Source organism: Phlebotomus argentipes, unplaced genomic scaffold (genome assembly GCF_947086385.1).
Source record: "Phlebotomus argentipes unplaced genomic scaffold, Phlebotomus argentipes genome assembly contig_8, whole genome shotgun sequence".
NCBI classification, from domain to species: domain Eukaryota; kingdom Metazoa; phylum Arthropoda; class Insecta; order Diptera; family Psychodidae; genus Phlebotomus; species Phlebotomus argentipes.
The window spans coordinates 436,558-458,083 of record NW_026776151.1 but is presented as its reverse complement, the minus strand read 5'-3'; the positions used below and the strand labels follow the sequence as shown (position 1 = coordinate 458,083).

Below are 21,526 nucleotides of genomic sequence, written 5' to 3'. Positions count from 1 at the left end.
CCGCGAGTGGAGAATTGACACTGGACGCCACACTATCAGGCGCTCCTTATCAATCCGCCCAGTAGTCGATGATAGGGACCGAACAGGGGCACAAAAACTGCGATCATAAAGGTTGATAATGGCAAGAAATTGATATTGCCAACATAGAGCTGAAAAACTGCTGTAAAACAATTGAGATCGATATCGAGGTGTAGAACAGCCAAAGCAGCGCAAATAGAACGGACTCTTCGCTCACGAGACCGCAACGATAGGAGATTAGCCATCTTGAATATCAGAGGAGTAACTAGGGCGGCCAAAGGTGCCTCAAGTACACTTGAGAGTCGTAAAATCAGGCTCAAGGGGTTGCCAATATGGATTTTGAAAGCCACAGAATCTGCGTTTCCGATTTGATTAGCCTAATCGCTTCGAAGAAAGGGTTTGTTCAAGGTTTAGAAATCTCAGAAAGCGGAAAATATACTCAAAATAAAAGATTTGAGAATTCTGGACGGAATTTAGAGAATTTGTGGGAAATTATTACGGATTTTCCTTGAGTTTCTCACATGTTTAAGAATTATGAGCATTTTCCAGTTCTAGAAACGTTTTTAACGTAAAACCTTGCGTAAAACCCTAAATATCCGGTTAAAGATTAAGTATTTGAGCAATTCGCCTTCAGTTCTTTCAAAATTACATTTTCCAGTATTTTCCAATATTAACAACCCCTTGATTAGGTTCGATTTTAAAGCATAAATGCTGTCTTGGACACAATGCGCGCTTCATCAGTGCGAATCGTGCGAATTAATGGGAAAATAGAGCGATTATGTGGCGTGAAGGGAGGAAAGAGCGTCATCTGAGAGTCCCGAGCATCCCTGGGGATTACGGTAATCCTGAAGAAATGGATTTAGTTGTCGAATGCGTGTGAATCAAGCCATTATATCTCGATAAGCGACACGGAGAGTGCGGGAGATCTTGTACAAACAGCCAAAGAAGGGTGGCTGGCGGAAAGTTGTGTGATCGGAAAGCTCCAGGGAGAGAAAGCTCATTAAGGACCCCTCTTCGGCATGTCCTGTGTGTCCGAGTGGGGGCGAAATTGAAATTGAATATGGTCAAGTGGAGATGGAGCGAGGCTCTGCCATCATTACTGAGTAGATTGAAGTGCATTTTGGGAATTTTTCCCATCTTGTGCCGAACACAACACACACTCTGGAGGCCATCGAGGAGCAACAGTCCGGAGAGAGAGTTTGTGGGAAAAAAAATGAACGAAACGTGACTCAAATATAATTTTCCTCTCCAACTTTTTGGTGGAGTTACAAAATTTTTCGACATGAGTCAATTTATTTGAATTGTATATTAAATAATGTTTTCAATATTTAATGCCAATGCTCAGGAGTGTATTAAATTTGGGAGTTGCTTGTGGTCAGTCAAGTGTGGTGGTGGAAAAAAAGGGCCAGACGAGCAATGAAGTGAATACCAAGAGATCAGACGTTGAATTAAAAAGAAAAGTGAATAAAAGTTTGCGCTTAAAAATGTTCTGCAGAGACAAAATCACAATTTGTATGTATGGACATGACGCCTATTTTGAATATCATGCCAAGAGATCACATCCGCATCCCTCCGTGGATAAAAAGCGTCAACCACTCTGGGTTGAAATCAAATCACAATCTTTGGGAAGGCCCGAATGCAGATTGTGTGTCGTAAACAATTTCAAATTCCAACCACATGGAAGGAATTTAAATTGAACAGAGAAAATCTGATTTCGCTCGAAAGAAGCAAAAACCCTCCTTATTGACTTGTTCCATCAACTCTCTGGGCCAATTGACAGGGCATTTGCACACAAAAACACAATCTCTCCCTCGCGAGAGGACAAGAGAGAAAAAAAAATCAATTACTCACTCGTGAAGTCCAATCAAACTCACGTGTTTTGCGCCCACTATCAGAAAATTGGCCAAGAAATACCATCATCAGTATCTTATATAGTCCACAAACACTGAGTCACAGGCGAAGGGCAGGGAAAAGTTGGTGGCGGAAGGAAAAGCCAATTTCACACTTCACCAGAACTCAATTTTGTGATCTTTTCCCCGCCAAGAAGTAACCATTGGTGCCAGTGAGAAGTTGGAGCGCGGAAAAAGCAAGACTTTCCCGCACAACAACTTTGCCTACAAACCCAATTTCCAATTTCTCAGGGAAATTGTCTCCACACTGGGTATGCGCTATTGACTTCCTTATCAGGGGCCAATAATAAAAATTTCCAAACCGCGATATTGACGCAAGACCAACACAGTTTTTTTCTTCTTCTTCAGTGTCGTGTACTTGGCAGACAAGTGGAACTTCCGAATGAAAACAAACACTGCGGCGATACTCATGGGATGGGCATTGATAAGAGATAAAGAGGCGATATTGCCATGAAGAAAAAGGAGGTATTGCAGAAATGTTAACATCGCTGAGCCAGACACACACATTTCCACCACCCAAACTTGCGCATGCTGCGAATGCGGGGGTGGGAAAAGTCAGGGAGATGAGATGAAATTTTCCATGTGAATTGATGAATTTCGTTGCGAGGGTTCGTCGGCTCAGCCACCCCTTGGCTGGGTGGGTGGGTGGGATTTTCCTGAGAATATTTCACCCACACAGAGAGCATTAAGCTCTCGGTGGAATTTCCAGCGGAGAGAAATGATAGACATCTCCACCGTTGCCGCCATTCACAGAAGCGGAAACGATGATTCCCTCCACTTACACGTGTATCAGCGACTCCACCCCGGAAAAGCCCCGAGAAAGGCTGCCAGAGTGCCAAGACAATGGAGTCAATACTGTGGAAAATTGCCTAGAACATCCAACCCGAAAAGTCGGCTGTACCGTACAACTTCCTGAAACATTTCCCACACCACCACAGTTGGCCACAGAAACCCTCCCCCAAAGAAGGGGATGGAAAGTAGGCGCACTTTTTCCCTGGGCAAATACACTACAATTGCGGAGGAAAACGTATGCTTCATTGTGAATTAATCCGTCAATTGTTTGGTCTCCTTTTCATCTCCCATCGTTGTGGCATTTGTGCGTGAGCAACAAGCAAACAAATTAATCCTCCTTTTTAACTCTTAGGAGGAAGTTGCCTTCAATAACGCACGCGGAGCTAAGCCACCCCTTGAATGCATCACCCAAAATCTGCAAATATTGCCCTCGGTGCTATTCTGTGATGTGTGTGTGCTGAAGACGCATCGCCTCAATTTAGCCCACAAAAGACGCAAATACCCACAGATTGTTTGTATACTCACAGTCATGCCCTATTTAATTGATTCAACAAACGCCAAAGCGGAAGAGTTTTAAACTGTACCTCTTAACGGAGGAAAAAAAGCAACCCTTTGGAGAAGTGTTAGGACATTTTTCACTAATTTTCCACCAATATTTGCCGCCCAAGAAGTTAAAGTTCGGAGAGTCAAGAATCGATTGGCGAATTGAGTGACGTCTTAAAGTCACTGGAGCCGCACCCTCAAGCACTGTAAACAAGTTAATTGCCATCTCCCCCGTGGGTAGTCCTCGTGAACACCCTCGGAAATCATCGATATCGCCGCGCATTGATCGATGGAATAATTGTGACGGAGCACCAAATTAACAATCACGGATTCTGCAGACGACTCACCCTCTGACTGAAGAGCATTGAATATGGAACAACAATTACGCTAAGCAGGTGAATGTCTCATTAAGGGATTTTCTCTGTCGCGTCTCTGCCAATTGGGGGGCGGGAAATTCTATGGGGGATGAGATGGAATGTGCATGTCTGAGTGGGTTGGAACAATTCACTTAACGCCGATCACGTTGATCAATCAATGAGTGCAGAGATCAAATTTCCCTAAAGAGACCAGTAATTGGCGCCCCTGAGTAATTAGGCTGGGCCTTAAGTGAAAATACGGCACTTGGTGAGGGATTAAATATTGCACTGGTTAATAATTCAAATATGTGGCCTGAGCTGAGAGAGAGAGAGAGTGTTGAATTAACCCTTTTTCCACCCTCCAACTCCTACATAAACAATCATCCACTTTGCGTATGTTTTGCATCAAAAATGACTTTTTAATTAACTCAAAAACCTCATCCCCTGCGCAAGGATGTCTCTAGTCCTGGCCGTAAATCATCCCCTGGCCCACCGGCCAGGAGGGATTTCCCGGTGAAAACACCCACCCTCGGCGAGAAGCAATTTCTACTCTTTAAATATTTATCACACCCGAAAACGCGAGACTTCCCTAACTGCACCATCATATCAAGTGAATCCCAGGCTATCGAAGGCTTTTGGGGGCCAGAGAGAGATCCTCTTCATCCCTCGCCGGGGGAAAAAAAGGGTTCGGAAATCATTCCTGCGCACGTTTCGTGATATTTGCTGAGAGAGAGAAAGAGCAAATAACCAATGCGCCCATCCAGCATTTAAGGGGTATAAAATATTCAGGGCGGTAATGCAATATTATCCTGAATTTGTATGTGAAACCATTTGAGGAGTGTTCTGGCCACCCCAATGTGGCAACGAAGGGAGGTGTTCGGTTTTACTTTGGCGCAGCCCTTGCGGTTCTTCGGCCGGGTTGACTTTGTGGGGTTGGAAATCCTTGAGAGTAGAATTTCCTTGCAACAGAGTTGCCAAGGTTTGCAGATCGCGCGTTTAGAGAATTGAAGAGAGTAGAAAAAAAGGGACACCCAGAATTCCACACCCTATTTATTGTCCACGGGATGAAAAGTTGCCGGCAGATTGTTTATCCTCCGGACAGGATAATTAACTATGAAAGTGTATTAAATATTTATTGCTAATGGAAGGCCACTTGAAAGTCGTTCATTCCCCAACATCAACGGGCGTCGTAATGCCATTAAGCCAGAAACTTGGAATTTAATTTCGTTTTAATATAAATTATTTATTTTATCTCATGAAGCATAGAATTTTAATCATTTCAAACAGTCATCCCCACACCTTTCGCGAGGGGTGGGCGCGCAGTGTCGCTACACTCTTAAATTTCCAACCTCATGACCCACCCCCGGAGCCCTATCCACCCCCTAGCCAGCCATTCTCGCGCATCCACCGTGCAGAGGAAGCTCGGCGGAGCCAACAGGAGCGACAGAAAGTTATCCTGATGACGGTGTTGACGCGCGAGGGTTGGTATAATGGAAATTCCACTCTCTCTCTGTGAAAATTTTTCCTCATTCAAACCCACCCACCGACCGTCACACAACATCCAAAGCGGGGTGGCGCGCGCGCCCCCCAACCGAAAACTCTACATTTTCTGCCATAAATCACGAGGACAAATTTAATTACCAGGACGTCGCGCGATAAGACGCGGGGGAGTGTGAATTTGAAAATCCTGAATCCTTACTGATCCATATCGTGTCGCTGTGCTCGTCGCCACCCCCCAGAGGCACCCTCGGCGCGGGGGTTTGGGATTGCGCATTAAAATTGCGAAGATCAGTTCCCTCATGCTGTGCCGAAGCCCTGGAAAATGGCATCCAAACACACACAGTGTGTTTGCCAAAAAATGGGGAGGATAAAATCGTGGGTGAAGTTCTGAAAGCCCCGCAGGCGAAGCCACTGTGCGGAAGCTCAGCATCGACAGGGGTTGGTGCTTCTCTGCAATTTTCAATTTTCCTAACAGACCAGAAGCATCAGCGAGTCTCAAGGGTGGGTTTTTGCCTTGCAACTTTCCCCCAAAAGACATATTGATTTAAATGCACGCCCAAGTTTTGTAAGTGGCTCAAATTTTTCTACCATAAAAATTTTCCTCCCAAGTCTAAGACAATTAATGTTGGAAAACAGGTTTTACGAAATCCACCACGCGACCTTGCAACTTTCGAGACACAGCGCGCAAGAATGACGGCCAAGAGTGCATTCGCCCATCTCTCTCTCTTCAATAATTGATAAATTCCTGGGCAGAGGAATGTTGCTCCAAAAGTGATTAAAAGGTACACAGAAGTTCCTCCGGACAAGAGGAGATAAAATTAAAATTTTCGATCCTGAAATCATAAAAGTTCAGCCGTCGCGAATTAGCAAATTAGTAACGCCTACCATATTTGCAAATGCAAATTCAGCCACATCTTCTCCCGGTCGCGCAGCATCTTCTGGGGGTCCAGAGAAACAGAGACAGAAGAGGCTCTGGCGATGGGCAAAAACGCCACCATTTGAGGTGCGTCATAAAGTGCAATTTTATTGTTATTGCTGCATGCTTCAACGCGCCTGCTTGTCTCACGGGGCCCAGAAACTCCCCGCGCGATGCCCTTTGAGGCGCGCGGAGCAACTACTCTAATTGATGTCCATTGCAGACAACGAGGCAACCATTTGTGTGTGCTATGAATATTTAAATTGGCCGGCATAAAGATGTCCAGTGAGGAGAATTGCCGGGAAACACCTCGTATATCACACGACTGAGACTCTCTGGGTGGCTTTTCCTCTCTCTCGCTCTCTCTGGAGGATCTGGGCGATCCTTGTGGGCCATCTTCATATCCCACAAATGTATGAAATCTATTTCTGTCATCGTTATTTATTTCGAAAAATGCGCGCGCATTCAATGTCTATAAATAAAAAGGTTAATTAAACGTTTCACAGAGCGATCGCTTCTATACAAAGAGAGCCTCTGTGTGAATCATCGCGGAGTCGCTCTCTGGTGATGAGATACTTCTCTTTTTTGCCACATCTCTATGCCCATGGAATGAAGGAATGATTTTATAAAAGATGAAAATGACGATCTTACACTTTTTCTCGCACTCAAAAATATTTGCCGACCGTTTTTATCATCCACCGCCAATGCTGAAGATCACTTTCCAACCCAATCGCGCAATATAATGATCACCATTGAGCCGCACAAGATATGTTATATGTTGTGTGTGCTGTGTGTGTGTCAATATAGGCATAATTGAAGGGAAAATTCAGACTCTGATGGTGCAATTCACGAAAAGTGCGCGCGGCAAATGTGAATGAATGAAGGGAATTCTGTCGGGCGATGACTAAAATGGCATCGCGAGAGCCATTCCAACGCGCCCAATTCATCTTGGCGGGGCAGAGATGGCACGAAGATGCAAGTGAGATGCACTCACAGTCTTTCGTACCTTTGTTCACCACCATCCTATTCGTTCTTATTTTGGTTTGGGTGTCTTATGGGATCGCGCTTCTCGTGATGTGCCATCATTTTATCTCGCGCGTCGATTTCTGCTTGTCGTGGCGATCACACGTCGCTCTCCATTTCTCGATACTTCTTGTCTATTTTTGCATCCAAGGAATTCGACAGGGTCGAACTTTTCTGACATTTGACAGCGTTCCTGTGACAAATTTAGGTGTCACTCTGCTGAGACACCAATTCAATCACGCACGCCTCGGCAATCGATCGCCCACAGTTGAGAAGGAGAGACAGACAGGATTCAAACAGGGATTCCCAAAGATCTCCCCGAAAACTGTGCACTCGGAGAAATAATATGTTCTTGAAATTGGTTTCCTAAACCAGATTTTAGAATCTATTCAATTTTTTAAGTCCTCTTCGATCTGTCCTAAAATCAATACATTTCTCAACTTTCTAGCAACAAAGTGATTTCTAAGATTTAAATTTTGTTGTCTTGATCGTCTTTTAGTCTGACAAAGGCTCTTTTTCGGTATGTTTTTGACATTATAGTTTTCATCTTGAAGATGAAAATCCTCATTATTCGGTTGTCAACCTGGATTATTCTTGAATAAGTGCCGAAATCTACTGGATTTCATCAGCCCAATTTTCCTCTGAGTGTGCAAAGCGAGGATTTGATGCGTCTGAGGCGCAAAAGATGGACGATGTCAGTTGGTGGCAATGGCACAAGGGCCCATAAGGTGACGATAAATATCACCAATAAACATGTCCACCGTGTCACGGGGTTAAATTGCAAAATGCACACCAATGCCGCCTTAACGACGTCAAATTGCTAATTGCAACTAAATTATTCAGGATAATTGCCAGTGTGAACCATTTCACGCGCGCGTAAAACTGCGATTTTTCGCCAATTCTCTCTCGCTCCTCGACGATCGCGATGACATTCTTAAAGCTATTTCTAGGGCCTCTGCAGAGCAGAGATGCCCATTATTGTGATCGCGCGCGACATCATCTCGCAAAATGCATGAATTAATTAATGCTTGGCACTCTCACGGCCGCATGGAGATGATGGCATTTCGGCGGTGACGCAGAAAACACGCCATCCTATTGATCATCGGCGCGATCATGCCTAATTTTCTCATTACCATCCCAAATGCGGGGTGGCTCCGGACGCCCGGCTGGATGGTGAGGAGACTTTCCACCAAATGGACGAGGCTGTGGATCTCCTGCTGTGCCGGGTATTAGCATTAAATGACTCTCCATCTCACTCACTCGCCGGACCTTCTTTGCCTCCCTCTTCGCGCGCACACAACACGCCACAAGTCTTCTTGTGCCCATATCCAAGGAGGGATTCCATTTTGAGCATTTGCCGTGGTGTGCCTTGTGTATAAGCTTGACCGAAAATACCAGAGATTTTTCTAAGAAAACATTGACGATGATGCTCCATCGGGTGAGAAGAGGAGAGAGACGAGAAGGCCAGAAAGAAGGCAACAACAGAAAAAAAAACCCGACAAAATGTGTCTTTGGACACCAAATCGTTTTCTAACCTTTAAGCTGCTTAGGCCCCCGAAAAGTGGTCTTGTGAGATTTCTGGGCACCGACGAGAGGTGGTGAGGAGGTTGGACAGGAATGAAAAAGAAGAACATTCCATCGAAAAAGTGAAACAAAATCACACGGACAGTGTTTGTCCCCCGTGTAAAAGGAATTCCAATTTATTATTCACAATGCTTCCATGTCTCTCGCCTTTTTTGCACATCTTTTTCTCGTACTCTGGCCAGGCCAGAGAGAGAGTGTGTTCGAAAATCTGTTTATTCTGTTCTTTTTCTGTCCACTTTGCAATACTCTTCCTCACTGTGAATCCTTTTGCGTTGCTTCAAATGGGATAAAAGGCTTGCAAGTGATTCATTTTGTCCAAAAACTGTGGCAATTGCAGCTGCCTTCGATCGTCTCAGGATGTCTTTAAGACGTCCAAGCGATCATTTCTGCACTTATCAACCCTCTGACCAACCCTGTCATACCTCAATGATCTTCAGAAAGCCACACAAGCTTCAATTGTCCTCCCGAAAATTGAGATCTTATGGCAAACGCGGCATTTCGATCACATTCAGAGCCCCAAATCCATGCGATAACGCGCGACTCTCTGAACGTCATGCGAGAGATCCACATGAAAACCACCTCAGGGAATCGATAAATTTCATGGGAATGGATTTGATTTTGTCTGAATGCCAAAAGACAGACAATCCAATCACCCGCTGAGATCTCCAGAGAGTTTCTTTCAAAACTTCTTATGCCCTTCCAAAGCCAGCAAAAGTGCATATAAAACCCCAGAGCAAAGATGACAATTTTTGGCACTCGCATGATGCTGCATTTTTTCTGTCTCTCTCTCTTCACAGACACACCAAATCCATATGGTTTCCCTGCGAGAGGCTGACAAAGGAGCAAAAGAGCAAAGACGCGCGATGCAGGCTGAGAGTTGTGAGGGAAAAAAAAGTGGTTGGATTTCGAGAAGACATTCAAAGTCTCAAGATGAATCGATATGGAGGACAAGTCCTGAAGAATGAATCCTCAGGATGACGAGCAGAGGCAATCACCTGCAATTTGACTTTCATCCCCCCTCCCTGTGCCGACACCTTAGGCATTTTACGAGTCAGTCACAATGAGAAATGTCACTCTGGGTCGGACAATAGGTCAAAACTCCGATCTTTTCGCCCGATAGACAAATCAAAGCACCTCGAATGGGAGACACGCAATGGCATTCACTGTGGGTGTTCTGGGGAATTTCTCATCTCCAGTCTGAATACTTCTTACAAAATCCAATTGACTCTTTCTCTCGGATATTTATTGGGAATTATTCATGACTTTCATTGCATTTGTTAAGGTGTTTTGGTCGCTTTGGTGGGAGTTTCTCAGTGTTTCTCTGAACTCTGATTGATCAGAGTTGTGAAGTGCTTAGATTGAAAGCCACAATTAAACCCTAAACTCATCAATACAGTCACCTGTTAACCTCATCTACACCTCCAACTGCGCTCAACTCCGCTGGACACCTTTGAGCGTCTGTGGTGAGAGAAATTGAGACAATCACCGGGCAAATTCACGAGTGGAATTTACCCTTCGACCAGGGCCAATCTTTTGCAATTGCTGGGAGGAAATTGAGAGGCCACGGCGACTGGGTGCCTCTGGGTGGGCCCCATGTGGATCGAGGCGTAGGGAAATAAATCACTTATATTTCAATTTCACCCCGACACAAGATTGATGGGCGCCCATTGACGGCAATCCCAGCGAATTCCCACCGTGCGTGCTCCGGTTCCGTCCCACTCCGGCCGGATTGTGCACTTTGCAGTCACTCAGCATCCAGCCAATATTCACGTGACGATTGTCGCGCACCCTGCAACGGTAATTGGGGGTTGCCATGCCAGAATCCGCTTTCTTTTTTTTCCACCCAACCATGGGATTGCGAGGACAAAGCCGTGGGCACGCACCCTTCGCTCGTCATCTGTGGAAAACTTCATCATCATCTTTCCACGAATCGCTCCGCATCGGCGTGCCTTTCGCACACTCAGCAAACCACCCCACACAGTCAACATTTCTATTCATTCCCCTGGAGATTGAGGCTTAGAGGGTGGCTGACTGGTAATTGGCGTCAATTTAGTCTTCGCGCCAAACGAAAAAATAATAATAACGCTCTCCCGTGAGGGTGGGCTTTGTGAGGAATGTGGCATCGTATTTCATCGCATGTACATTTTCAATTCGCCACCACCCCGCGCGGAAAAAAGCCCTACATCTCTCGCCCTGAGAAATACCCCTACTTGCCATCGAGGGTGCCAGAATCCCTGGGATTTCCGAGGGGTTGTGTGTGCGCCCTGAAACGGAGGTTATGGAAGGAATTCATATGAATGGAGATTTGTTTGTGCTTCTCACATGATGCGCCGCGCCCTTCCCAGAAGACGAGAGAGAGCAAGGCAATTTTGTCTCACTGCCAATCATCTAGACACCCCTCGCCGTGGATGCTGAGAGATTTCACTTTCTCCGGTCCCAGTTTTTTTCCCTCAATAGTAATATCCTTCTGTTTGTTCCCGGAATCCATCAAATGTAAAAAGACCATCTTGCCAGGGAATTATTAATTCTCACTCATCACATGCGATACTGACAAATTCCTCCCTTATGGCCTGGCGTGGCAGCTTTGTGTGAAACTGAGCCACTGCTTTCCAGGAAACCAAACTTTCCTGCTGAAATTTCCCAGGATTTCTCTGTACGGCAAAAAAAAAACTGTAAGCATTGGAGACACTGCACATCTTCACATCGCGACATAGAAATGTCAATAAGAAGGAAGATTGCGGTGGTGTTAGCATGATGAACTGAAAATCACCAGTCAATCATCAATCAGTTTCACGATTTGTCATATTTGTAAGAGTACAAAACACTGCTTAGAGGCAATAAATGCATATACTCAATTACATGACAGAAGATCTAAAAGTCTCGAGAATGTGGCCCAAATGGTTGCACTTGAGTGCAATTTATACGCACAGGCGACGCATTAGTGTCGAATTTCATGATCGACAGTATCCACAAAACACGTGACTTGAAAAATACTGAGTAATGATGAGATTAAGTGACTCAGAAATTCGATCCTCCCCTTCATCATCTGGGCTAACAAATGCAGAAAATTACACTCAATCCCACTTTACGCTTCGCGGTCCCCCAAGACAGTTCTGCGCGCACTCACACACATGAGTCTGTCTATCGCGGGTGTATTGCGGTTGAGACCAGAAGGAGTGTGCTGCATTAATAGAGCACAACCTCTTGGAGAGCAAACATACAAAATACACGTTAATTGAACAATCAAAAAAGGTTGAATGAAAAAGTCAATCGAAGAGGCCTAGAAGAGACGCAACTTGTGGCTTTGCGTGACCATCGAAGGCGTGTCGATGCCGGGCCGGCTTGTTGTATGGATTTTTCACTTCTATCGTGTGGCATAAGAATTCCCTTTTGTTGCGGAGAGAAAACACCACATTTCCAGTGAGAGAGAGAGCGCGATGAGTTTCGGGTAAATCGGGCCAAGAGAGTGACGCGGGAGAGCCAAGAATGGGGATCTCAAGACGGCGCACAGACAACACATCTTCTTAATCGCCTCGAGCCACCAAATATTTCTCGAATGAATTAATAATTTTTTGCTTATTAGCCTCGACGATCATGCGCCCCGTCGCAATGCCCAGTGCGATCTCGAGGAGCTGAGGCGCGCTGGAATGCCAAGAGGGACTCATTTCCATAAAACGGAAATTCGCGATGATCGAAGCGTGAGCAGGAGCGCACAGAGTTGAGCTCAAATTGATCCTCGCGAATATGCAAATCGGCGGCTCCTCATCCATTTCGTGCTGGTTTTGAAGATCTTCGATCGAAACTAATCTCAGAGCGCATTTAGACGAATTTACACACAGATCTGTTTCATTTTATAACAACAAAACATTTATTCCTTTTTTCTCTTCATCATGGTTAAAAAGAAATCTTGATCACAAAATGATCTTCCATATAAGTTAATCATCATAGGCAAAAAAAATTATATTAATAATCTTCATTATAGACGTTCTTCTTCATCTCATGACAATAATAATATTCAAATAATTAAAAAAAAAGCTACCAATTCAAATATAATTATATAGAGGATGGAAAAAAAGAATTCCACAATTTTTTTGAGACAATAGAAGGAAAAAAAAGGTGGAGCAAATGAAAAACAATTATGAGAACAAAAGGGAATTTTATCAATCGCAGAATTATAAATTAAATAAAGTAAATTGAGTGTTGGCAAGATTAGAATCTTAGTTACTCTTTTTCTTCATACTCTCTTATCTCCTCTTTCCTCCTCTCATTTTTTTTTTCTTCTTTTTTTTCTTTCCTTATGGTGAATGCAAAGTGTTTGATGATGTGTTGTGTTATTCTACAATTTTAAATACATAATAAATTTTTCATATTTTCCTCGTTACATTAATTTTATTCACAAGTTTCATTCAGTTTGTTTTATACAAAAATTATTTCTTATTTATTCTTTAATTGTCTCCACCTCTATTCTTATTCTTGTGTGTTTTTTCTTCTTCTTCTTCTCTCTTCACATTATTTAGAATAATTATGTCACTATATCATAGGTAATAATAAGAATAATAATATAAATAAGTATACTGCATGTTTACGTATATTTGTTGCAATTATTCCATTACGTTAATGTATTGTTAATAATTTTCCATCATCATCCATTATTAATTTATTTATTGTAATTCTCCATCTTCTCAATAGGTTGTTTAGAGTTTTTCCTTCTTCCTCATCATATTTTTTCTTCTTCTTTTGCCATCATTTTATATAATACTGTACAGTGAACAACACGTCATCAATAGATCAGCATAAAGCTCAAAAAATCCTTTTTTTTCTCCTCAAATTTATCGATCACGAAGATCGCCAAAAAGGAAAAAAATAATAGAATAGAAAATGGGAAAAGAAAGTCCTATTTACACTTTTCGAAGCAACATTTACGTATCTTGATTCCATATTTTTTTTTACCATCAAATTTTTTCATATCAGTTTCATTTAATCACAAATTGTATGTTTTCTTGCATTAAAGTGTTTTCTAATTAAAATATTGAAAAGTCAATCTCTTCATGTGTGCCTTTTCATGCCATCGTCGTCTCTTCATCGTTTTCTTTTTTTCTTTTTCTCAACTCTTCATCCAACTCACTATACGAAAAATTGACTTTTAATTATTGTATACTCATCATTGTGGTTGTGTTCCTTCTTTTTTTTCCTTCAATAATTCCCTTAACATTAGTGACGAGTGCTTTTCTCAAGTGGATTCCTCTCAATAAACACTTTCGGTTTGCAGAAAAAAGGGGGAATATGTATATATATATATAGCATTTTATAATGAAGAAAAAAAAGAGTAACACAATAGAAATATGCCCATATAGCTGTGTTTTTTACAGTCAAGCGAACTCTGCCGGTAAATTATCTTTTCATCTGGCTATATACCTTTTCTTTCTTAAATATTAAATACTTTAGGTTGATTGCAATTAACATTTACATCATTACATTACTCTCGTTTCTTCGTATACTTGCATTTTGAACTATGAATTCCACAGTGTGTCGTTTTATCGAACTTTTCTTCTCAATTATTTCACTGTCAAAAGGGTTGTTTTTTCTTCATCCCCAATCTCAATGAGAACCGTGTCTTTATATTCCTCCACATTGCATCGTCTTTTAACCTTCTTTCTTCTTCTTCTTCTTCGTTTTTTTTTGGGGAGAAAAGAAACTCAATCAACATCTAAATGCTTCGCCACTATTTCCATGCCTTAAGGTTTTCTTTAAATATAGAAAAATATAATCCTCTATTTATTCCGCTTCCCTCCTTCAATACACTTAATCCTCATACACTTCTTCTTCTTTTCGTCTCGGTCGGGAAATAAAAGTGAAGTCAACAACACAAAAGACACAAATGAGACAGTAATTGCAAATTTATACATGAATATTTTTGGTTAATGCCTACAAACTTCTTTCTTTGCTATTTCTGTTGCGCTCAAAAAGGCCGAAAAGAAATTTTGCCATCGTCTTCTTCTTCTTCTTTTCCTACAAACTCACGCTTTATTCTCAAAACAGTTTTCCGTGCACAGAGAGAGAGAGAGAGTGAGAGAGTGAGAGATATTGGCTCAAAAGTGGGCTTTGTTTGCTTTCATTGAGTGTAATTTTGCATTAAGATGTTCAGCGTCTTCAAAGTCCAGAGACTTTGATACTGTTCAAGATCATACTTCAGTATGATCCTAAGTCCACCCTCAGAGTCCTTTCCCTCCTCCCAATATTCTCATTCAAAAGTCCCTCCAATTTGTGATGGAATATGTTTTTGGTGCCAATTCGGCAAAACCAATAACGCAAATGCTGAATCACTGGGAGCAATTCACAGGAGAAGTTATACATTCAAAGACAAGGTTAGTGTGAAGAAACTCACGCAGAATTCACTATTGGTAGTCGTATACTTGATTTCTAAAGTAGTTTTTTTGTGTATCATAATCGTGCCACAATCTTCCCCCCAAATCGGGAAGATATTTCATATCAGTCATAGATTACGTATATCGTTTCTGGATTTCAATGTCCTTACTTTCACATGTTAGTAAAACCCTAAAAGTCCATCTAAAGAGAATAATTTAATCTTGTTTACGATTAGATTAAGAGTTAAGTATTCCTTTCTATACAATTAAGATATCTTTCGCTAAAATGCTGTAGAGTCAAGAAAGTGGAGAAAATCTGGGGATTTCTATGTCAAATCCGTAAAGGGGTTTTTTTCGTTTTTGACAGGTTTAAGACCTGCACAGTGATCTATGTGTCAGAAACCAGGATTAGCGTCTCAGATGTTCTGAGAACTGTCAAAAGGGGGCGCTGCAGAGATAGGTTTTGCGTAGTTTCAATCTCTTGCAGAAATGTCATCAAAAGTTATCATAAATAAAATGTACAAAAATCTATACAACATGCAACAAAGTGACAAAGAATTTGGTAACAGTGGGTCACTTTTCCACTCCGTTGCTGCACACACACACACTTCCTGCAGTGGCTCCCCCTGTCGTCACGCCACAACTCAACACTTTGCAAAAAATTATGCTACGTGAATTAAAAAAAAACTCTACTTTTCACCTCCTTCGCGCACAAATGGTGATGAAAAGAACACAACGCACAGTCGCAAATTAATTAGGCGTCACGGCAATTGAAACGTAATTAATGAAAAATATTAGGAGGAAAAACATAGGCCAAATAAAATATACAAAATAAACGATTCACGGTTTCTGCAGATGCTGATTCTGACTCTTAATTTAATTAGCATTTGTGCCTGTATTGCTGTTGAACATTGGCGGTCAAGGGGGGCCGAAGGGGGGTGGCGAAGGAGGGAAAAATATGCTTCTCGTATGGAAGTGATGAGTGGAAACAAAAAAATTAATAGTGAGCGACGATGTCTCATAAATTTCAACGCAACAATGAAAGTACGAGATATGATAAATCATCGATATCGTTAATTAAATTTATGCTCGTGAAAGGAATATTAATTAGCGACTGTGGAAAAAAAAATACAAATTTTGTATTTTTTCCAGCAACAATTGAACAAAAAAAAACCAAAAAAAAGTTGATGCACACAAGAAAAATCAAGCGTTGAGTGGGTGAAAAATGTGTGTTGAATGTGTGTTGTGGAAAACAATAGATTTGAAGGAGATAAATTTAATGACTATGCACTGTTACCAAATCATTTGTCGGGTTTTGTTGGCGAGCTATATGGGCGTCTTGCAAAAACGAAGTTTTCACTCATTTCCTTTTTTTTCTCTCTGTGTGTGTTATTATTTTTTTTCTTTCAAACTTAACTTTTCAGCTTTCGCAATTTTACGAGATAAATTAGTGGATAATTTGCTCTGATCTCTCATCTTTTATGCTCTCTCGGCTATGTTGAAGAGTTTTTTTTTGCATACAAAAGTTTTTTTTGTTTTTTTTATCAGAATTCTTTGCTTTTTTTTACGTTACAACTAATAGTTACTTTTCTCTCGTATCCAAAACTTGTTGTCACACGTAAATCCGCCGAGGTCTCCAAAATCTCCCTCTCTCTCTCTCTCTCTCTATCAATCACGACTCTTTTCCACGGTAAACATCATCCACAGGATCGCGCAAAGGGACTTTCGCGAGCTGTCGTCGTTTGACCGCCTTCACACTGCGCCTCTCATCACACTGGAAGGTGAAATGTTGATCCACTCACCCAGGCTACCCGCCAACAGATGGCCAGCAGTGGGTGAGCTGGTGCGGTGCGACTTACCGGGAAGAGCGTCGTGAGTGGATCTCCAGGCAAATGGGGATTTTGGAGCCTCGTGCTAACGTGCGACAAGAGTTTTCGCTTTAGTAGATTATACTTGCAATTATGCCATGGCTTCATCTAAACTAGATACTTTTTCTCATCAATTGCATTTCATTGGAAAATTGCTTATTTACACTTCGCGCGTCTCATCTTGGCAATTGGATTTGTCTTCAGTTCTCACATCTTGCCTTCATCTCAATTAGCTCTTGCTTTCTCACATTTTTTCATTCTTTCCTGCTTCAAGACTACACAGGTCTTCTTAAGTGTATCTTGGGCATTTTTTTTTCTTTCAGTTTCTTCTACATTTTTTTTTCTTATTTCGAGCATTGCAATTTGTTTTTTTTTAAGCGAAGTTTTGACGACTATCCCAGGGCATTGTGAGCACCCGCTTCGTTTTTGCAAGAAGGTCGTGATCGTACTACGAACATGGGTGCACCACCGCATTGTAGCTCGCCAGCAAAGGACCATGTGCTCCCGCGAAGGGGGTACTCACAACGTCTGGTGTACTTGCTCCATCGGTGTGCGATGTCGAATCGGCATTGCTGCGACCCTCCCCATTCGCAGAACCACTTAATTCTGGTGGTTTGGTGGTGTCCCGTTCGTCAATCACTAAATCTATTGGCATTTTACCCTTTAGACAAGAGATGTATCGGTGACAGAAATTATCGCATAATTCGTGAACCTGGAAGAGAGTTGGATAAAGAGAAAAATATATATATATAACATTATCCGTTTACAACAAGCAAACATCGCACAAGCACACCAATTCACCAACAGACACACAACAGGGACGCGAGAGGGCAAATCTGTTCATCTAACAAACTTGAGGAGGAATCTTTGCGGTTAAACCTGACTGAATTACATCAGAGACAGAGGTTAAATCGGTAAATTGGGTCAAAAAGGTTTGTATTCGGGGCAAAACCTTACGGTTTTGGGTCTAGACATATGATTCTCGTTGCTACAATTGTGTGATTGAATCCCACCGATTGCAAAACGTGTGCTAAACAGTTACTGTTGAATGTTCCAACTGAAACATACACTTCACTTGAATTGTCTTTCACGTTCTGTCAACTGCCAATTGAATATGTCTTCTAATGGAGAAGGATTGGCTCTCAATGCCACTTTACTCACATCGTGATCGTAATCATGATTTCACGTGCGTGAATTCACGGATATTTTGCCATTGCTGCCTAAGTATTCTCTCGGCGTGTAAAGCGCCTAAGTTTGTAAGTAAAGCATTCGATAAGCGTCCTGAACAAGCGCTTTCTTGCCGGCAAACTCCAATCTCTCCTCCCTGATCGCTTGCACCGTCTCAACTCTGTCGTCAACCTGAGACCTGTGCGCACAAGAGAGCTGAGGAACAATATTGGAATTTGTGTGTGCCTTGGCACAATGGGGAAGGTATATGTGGAGATAAGACTGCGTCACAAATAGTGCTTGTTCTGCGTCTCTCCTAGACAATCTCTGCACTCCGGTGGCAGTGCGAGGCGCGGCGGAACAGCAAGAATCCCGCCTTGTGGGTGTTTTGTTTGTGCAAAATGCCTCTCACGAGGAAGGAGACACCGTCTGACATGGTCACAAAGCAAGTTGATATCTCAACTTGACTTGGGTGAGATGCTATGAAAAGGGAGGCAAGAGTGCACTAATAGCTGTATCTTTGGCACAAATGGCACTATCGCGGCCTTTTGAATTTCATATTCAGGCCTGTATGGGACTTTTGTGTGTGTGGCTTATTTGCACAGGGAGAGAAGGAGAGAGGGAGAGAGGGAGAGAGGGAAAGAGGCTTTTTTGCACTTTATCCCGCGCGCAACGGAGATTCTCGCGGTGAGGTGGAATCGTCAGAAATGCGTCCAGAATGGTAATTAGGTGCCATTTAATAGAATGCAATGTCCATGGAGTGACATGAACCTCCGGGGCTCTCAGAGGTGCACCTCCTGAGCATTGGGGAAAAGGGGAAAAAGGAATCTCCCCGGCGTTGGAAGACGAGCGTTGATGGCTTGGGCGAAATATTCAATTTGAACACGCAACGCGCGACATCGAGTCACCGAAAATTGTTATTTTTATTCGCTCATTTTATTTATTTTAATTCCTTGCATCGTATCATATTCTTGTTTTATTATATTGTCGCTCAAAATACAACATATACATTGACAATATGCTAAAAATATGTAAATGACATACAGGAGAAAAAATATTAAATTTTATGAGGCCATTTGACTTGGGGAGTATTAAAGTCTCTCTCTTTCGCCTCTCATTCTTCCTCACTGTCTCGTGGGCTCTTTTCGCTTTGGGATGTTTTGCGGATGAATTGGATAAGAAAAAAAATACAACATCAACAACGAGACGAGTTAGGCTCTTCAGCACCACACACAGACACTCATCTTCAAGCGCACAAGACAATAAATTAAGGGATTAACTTGATCTTGAGCCACTCAAAATTCCAATATTCTCCACTTCTAGCGTCAAATTGAGAAAAAAACCAAAAAAGAAAAATGCGGACATGTTTTCCCGACGAAAGAAGCTGTCAGATTTCCCAGGAAAGTCACAATTTCCTCAGGATTTTGATGGGTAGAAAAAGGCAATTTTGCTCACGAGAAAAAAACAAACCCATTTTATAGATATTTAAATGGCTGTTTAACGATCACAAACTAATTTGAGAATGTTTATAATTATTTTGTGTTTCTCCTTTGGCTTCACTGATCGTCTTGCGTCTTGCACATTATCGGTGAGGATAAGAAAAGGAGAGCAAAAATAATAAAATCACGTCTCTATTAATAAAATAATCAGCATGGCACGATCTCGATCAAACAATGTAAATTTTTCGATGATAATGATATATGAGTGTCGTAAAATACCTGAAATGTTTACATTAATAACCCAAGCAATAAAACACGATTATTGCCGTAAATGTTGGATGGAGACGAGACACACGGTTGGATACTTAAGATTTTTCAAATGGTGCAAGAAACAGAATTCTTCACTTCACTTTTGCGCTCAATGCAACCGCCGCCACGGAATTATGAAATGTAAGGTGTAATTAAAATAAATTGTCTCTATAAATTGCAATCAATTATCGCTTCGGTGACAAAAGTCGCTGCCACACAGAGGATATTTTCTCTCTGTCGGTAATTGAAACATCAATTTTGGCTTTTCCCGTTCTTATGCGAGACGAACGGACGGTAATATGTCAATAATTAATAATCCGGCAGCGCGAAGGGAAAAGCCGCACATTTGCAATTGGAGAAAATTGTATGGTTTGCGTTTGGACGGAGAATATGCAATACAACAATTGTCATGTCATGTCAGTCAGCCATAAATGCTGTGTCCTGTGGACATTTGCAGAAAGGACACTGTGGAGCTATTCCAGCTGAAGAATCCGCCCTTCGTTGACAACTGTTTCGTCATTGACGATGCGTGGTGAAAACAACTTAAAAACCCATAATCGCCCATGGGAAGTGCAAGTGGCGTATTTGATTGCGAACATGAATTAATATTCAATTCGAAAGGGTTGAATAGAAAATGATGAAAAGCCCATTTTTCATACATTTTGTCGTACATTTTTGCCAAGAAAATTGTCTCAAACTGCAGTCAAAGGCATAAAACGTCTCTTTGAGAAGTATTTTAAGGTTTTCAGAATTATCCTGAAGTGTTTTTAGACTATAAATAAATATTTCTCATATTTTTAAATTGTTTTTGACTAGAAAACTTTAAAGAAAAGTTTGTGTAAAGTATGAAATAATTGATTGTACAGTTTAAATGTACTCAAAAACTGTTAAAAAACAGCTTTGGGAAGCAATATTTTCGGTTTTTCAATTCAATTTGCTGTATTTCAATCAAAACTTTCAATAAACACCAATAAAAACAATTGAAAAATACAGAGAATAATTATTATAGAGCAATATTAGCACTTTAACGGACGATTTGAAGGTGTTTTAGCGTAAATTTGGCAAATTTCAAAGCTATATAGCCGAGAATTTACGGTTTTGACTCTTCATTGCTCTCAATTCAATTGTTGAAGTGGAAATTGCACTGTAGAAATTGCAGAGTAGCGCAAGAAGTCAGCTCAACAATAGCCTATTGCGCACAGTATTCACTCAATGCATATCCATCATGTGAATATTGAATTATGCCCCCTTCATCACCAATGTGCGAGATCATCAATTGCCGAGTCAGCACACTCCCCTTTTGGGGGGGTATTTTTTCATCCTCCACTGCATAATTCCTCACATTTTGGCGGGAAAGTTTCGCTCTTGTGAGTGAATTTAATGACACACAGCGGCGTGACTCTTGGGCAGGAATTTCTCCGCAACCAAGCACAAAACAGCAATTTACATATGGCAAAGTCTAATGCGGAGTGTGTGTTCTTGGGACGCCATACAGTATATATCGCATTTGATATGCAAATTGCTCTTGGACGAATGAGTGCAATTTTGATGATAATGAAGAAAAAATGATTCGCCAAAGAGATGGAGGTAGCAATTCACGATAATTGCTCCATCGGCAATTTTGTATTGTGGCTGTTTTTTTTCTCTCTTCCTCTCGCAATACTCCACCTCTCTTTGGGGAGGGCTCAGCACACATCTCTGGTGTATATAATATTGGGAATTGATGAGTGGCGAGG

The 21,526-nt window shown here is 41.8% G+C and overlaps 1 protein-coding gene across 1 annotated transcript in view; it reads right to left on the bottom strand.

Moving 5' to 3' along the window:
* Nucleotides 1-21,526, bottom strand: part of LOC132261208 (homeobox protein homothorax) — a 195,082-nt gene that overhangs the window by 133,617 nt on the left and 39,939 nt on the right. Inside the window, exon 6 of the mRNA XM_059759868.1 lies at nucleotides 17,399-17,587. Within this exon, the coding sequence (XP_059615851.1) occupies nucleotides 17,399-17,587 (189 nt within the window). The remainder of the gene's footprint in view (nucleotides 1-17,398; nucleotides 17,588-21,526) is intronic.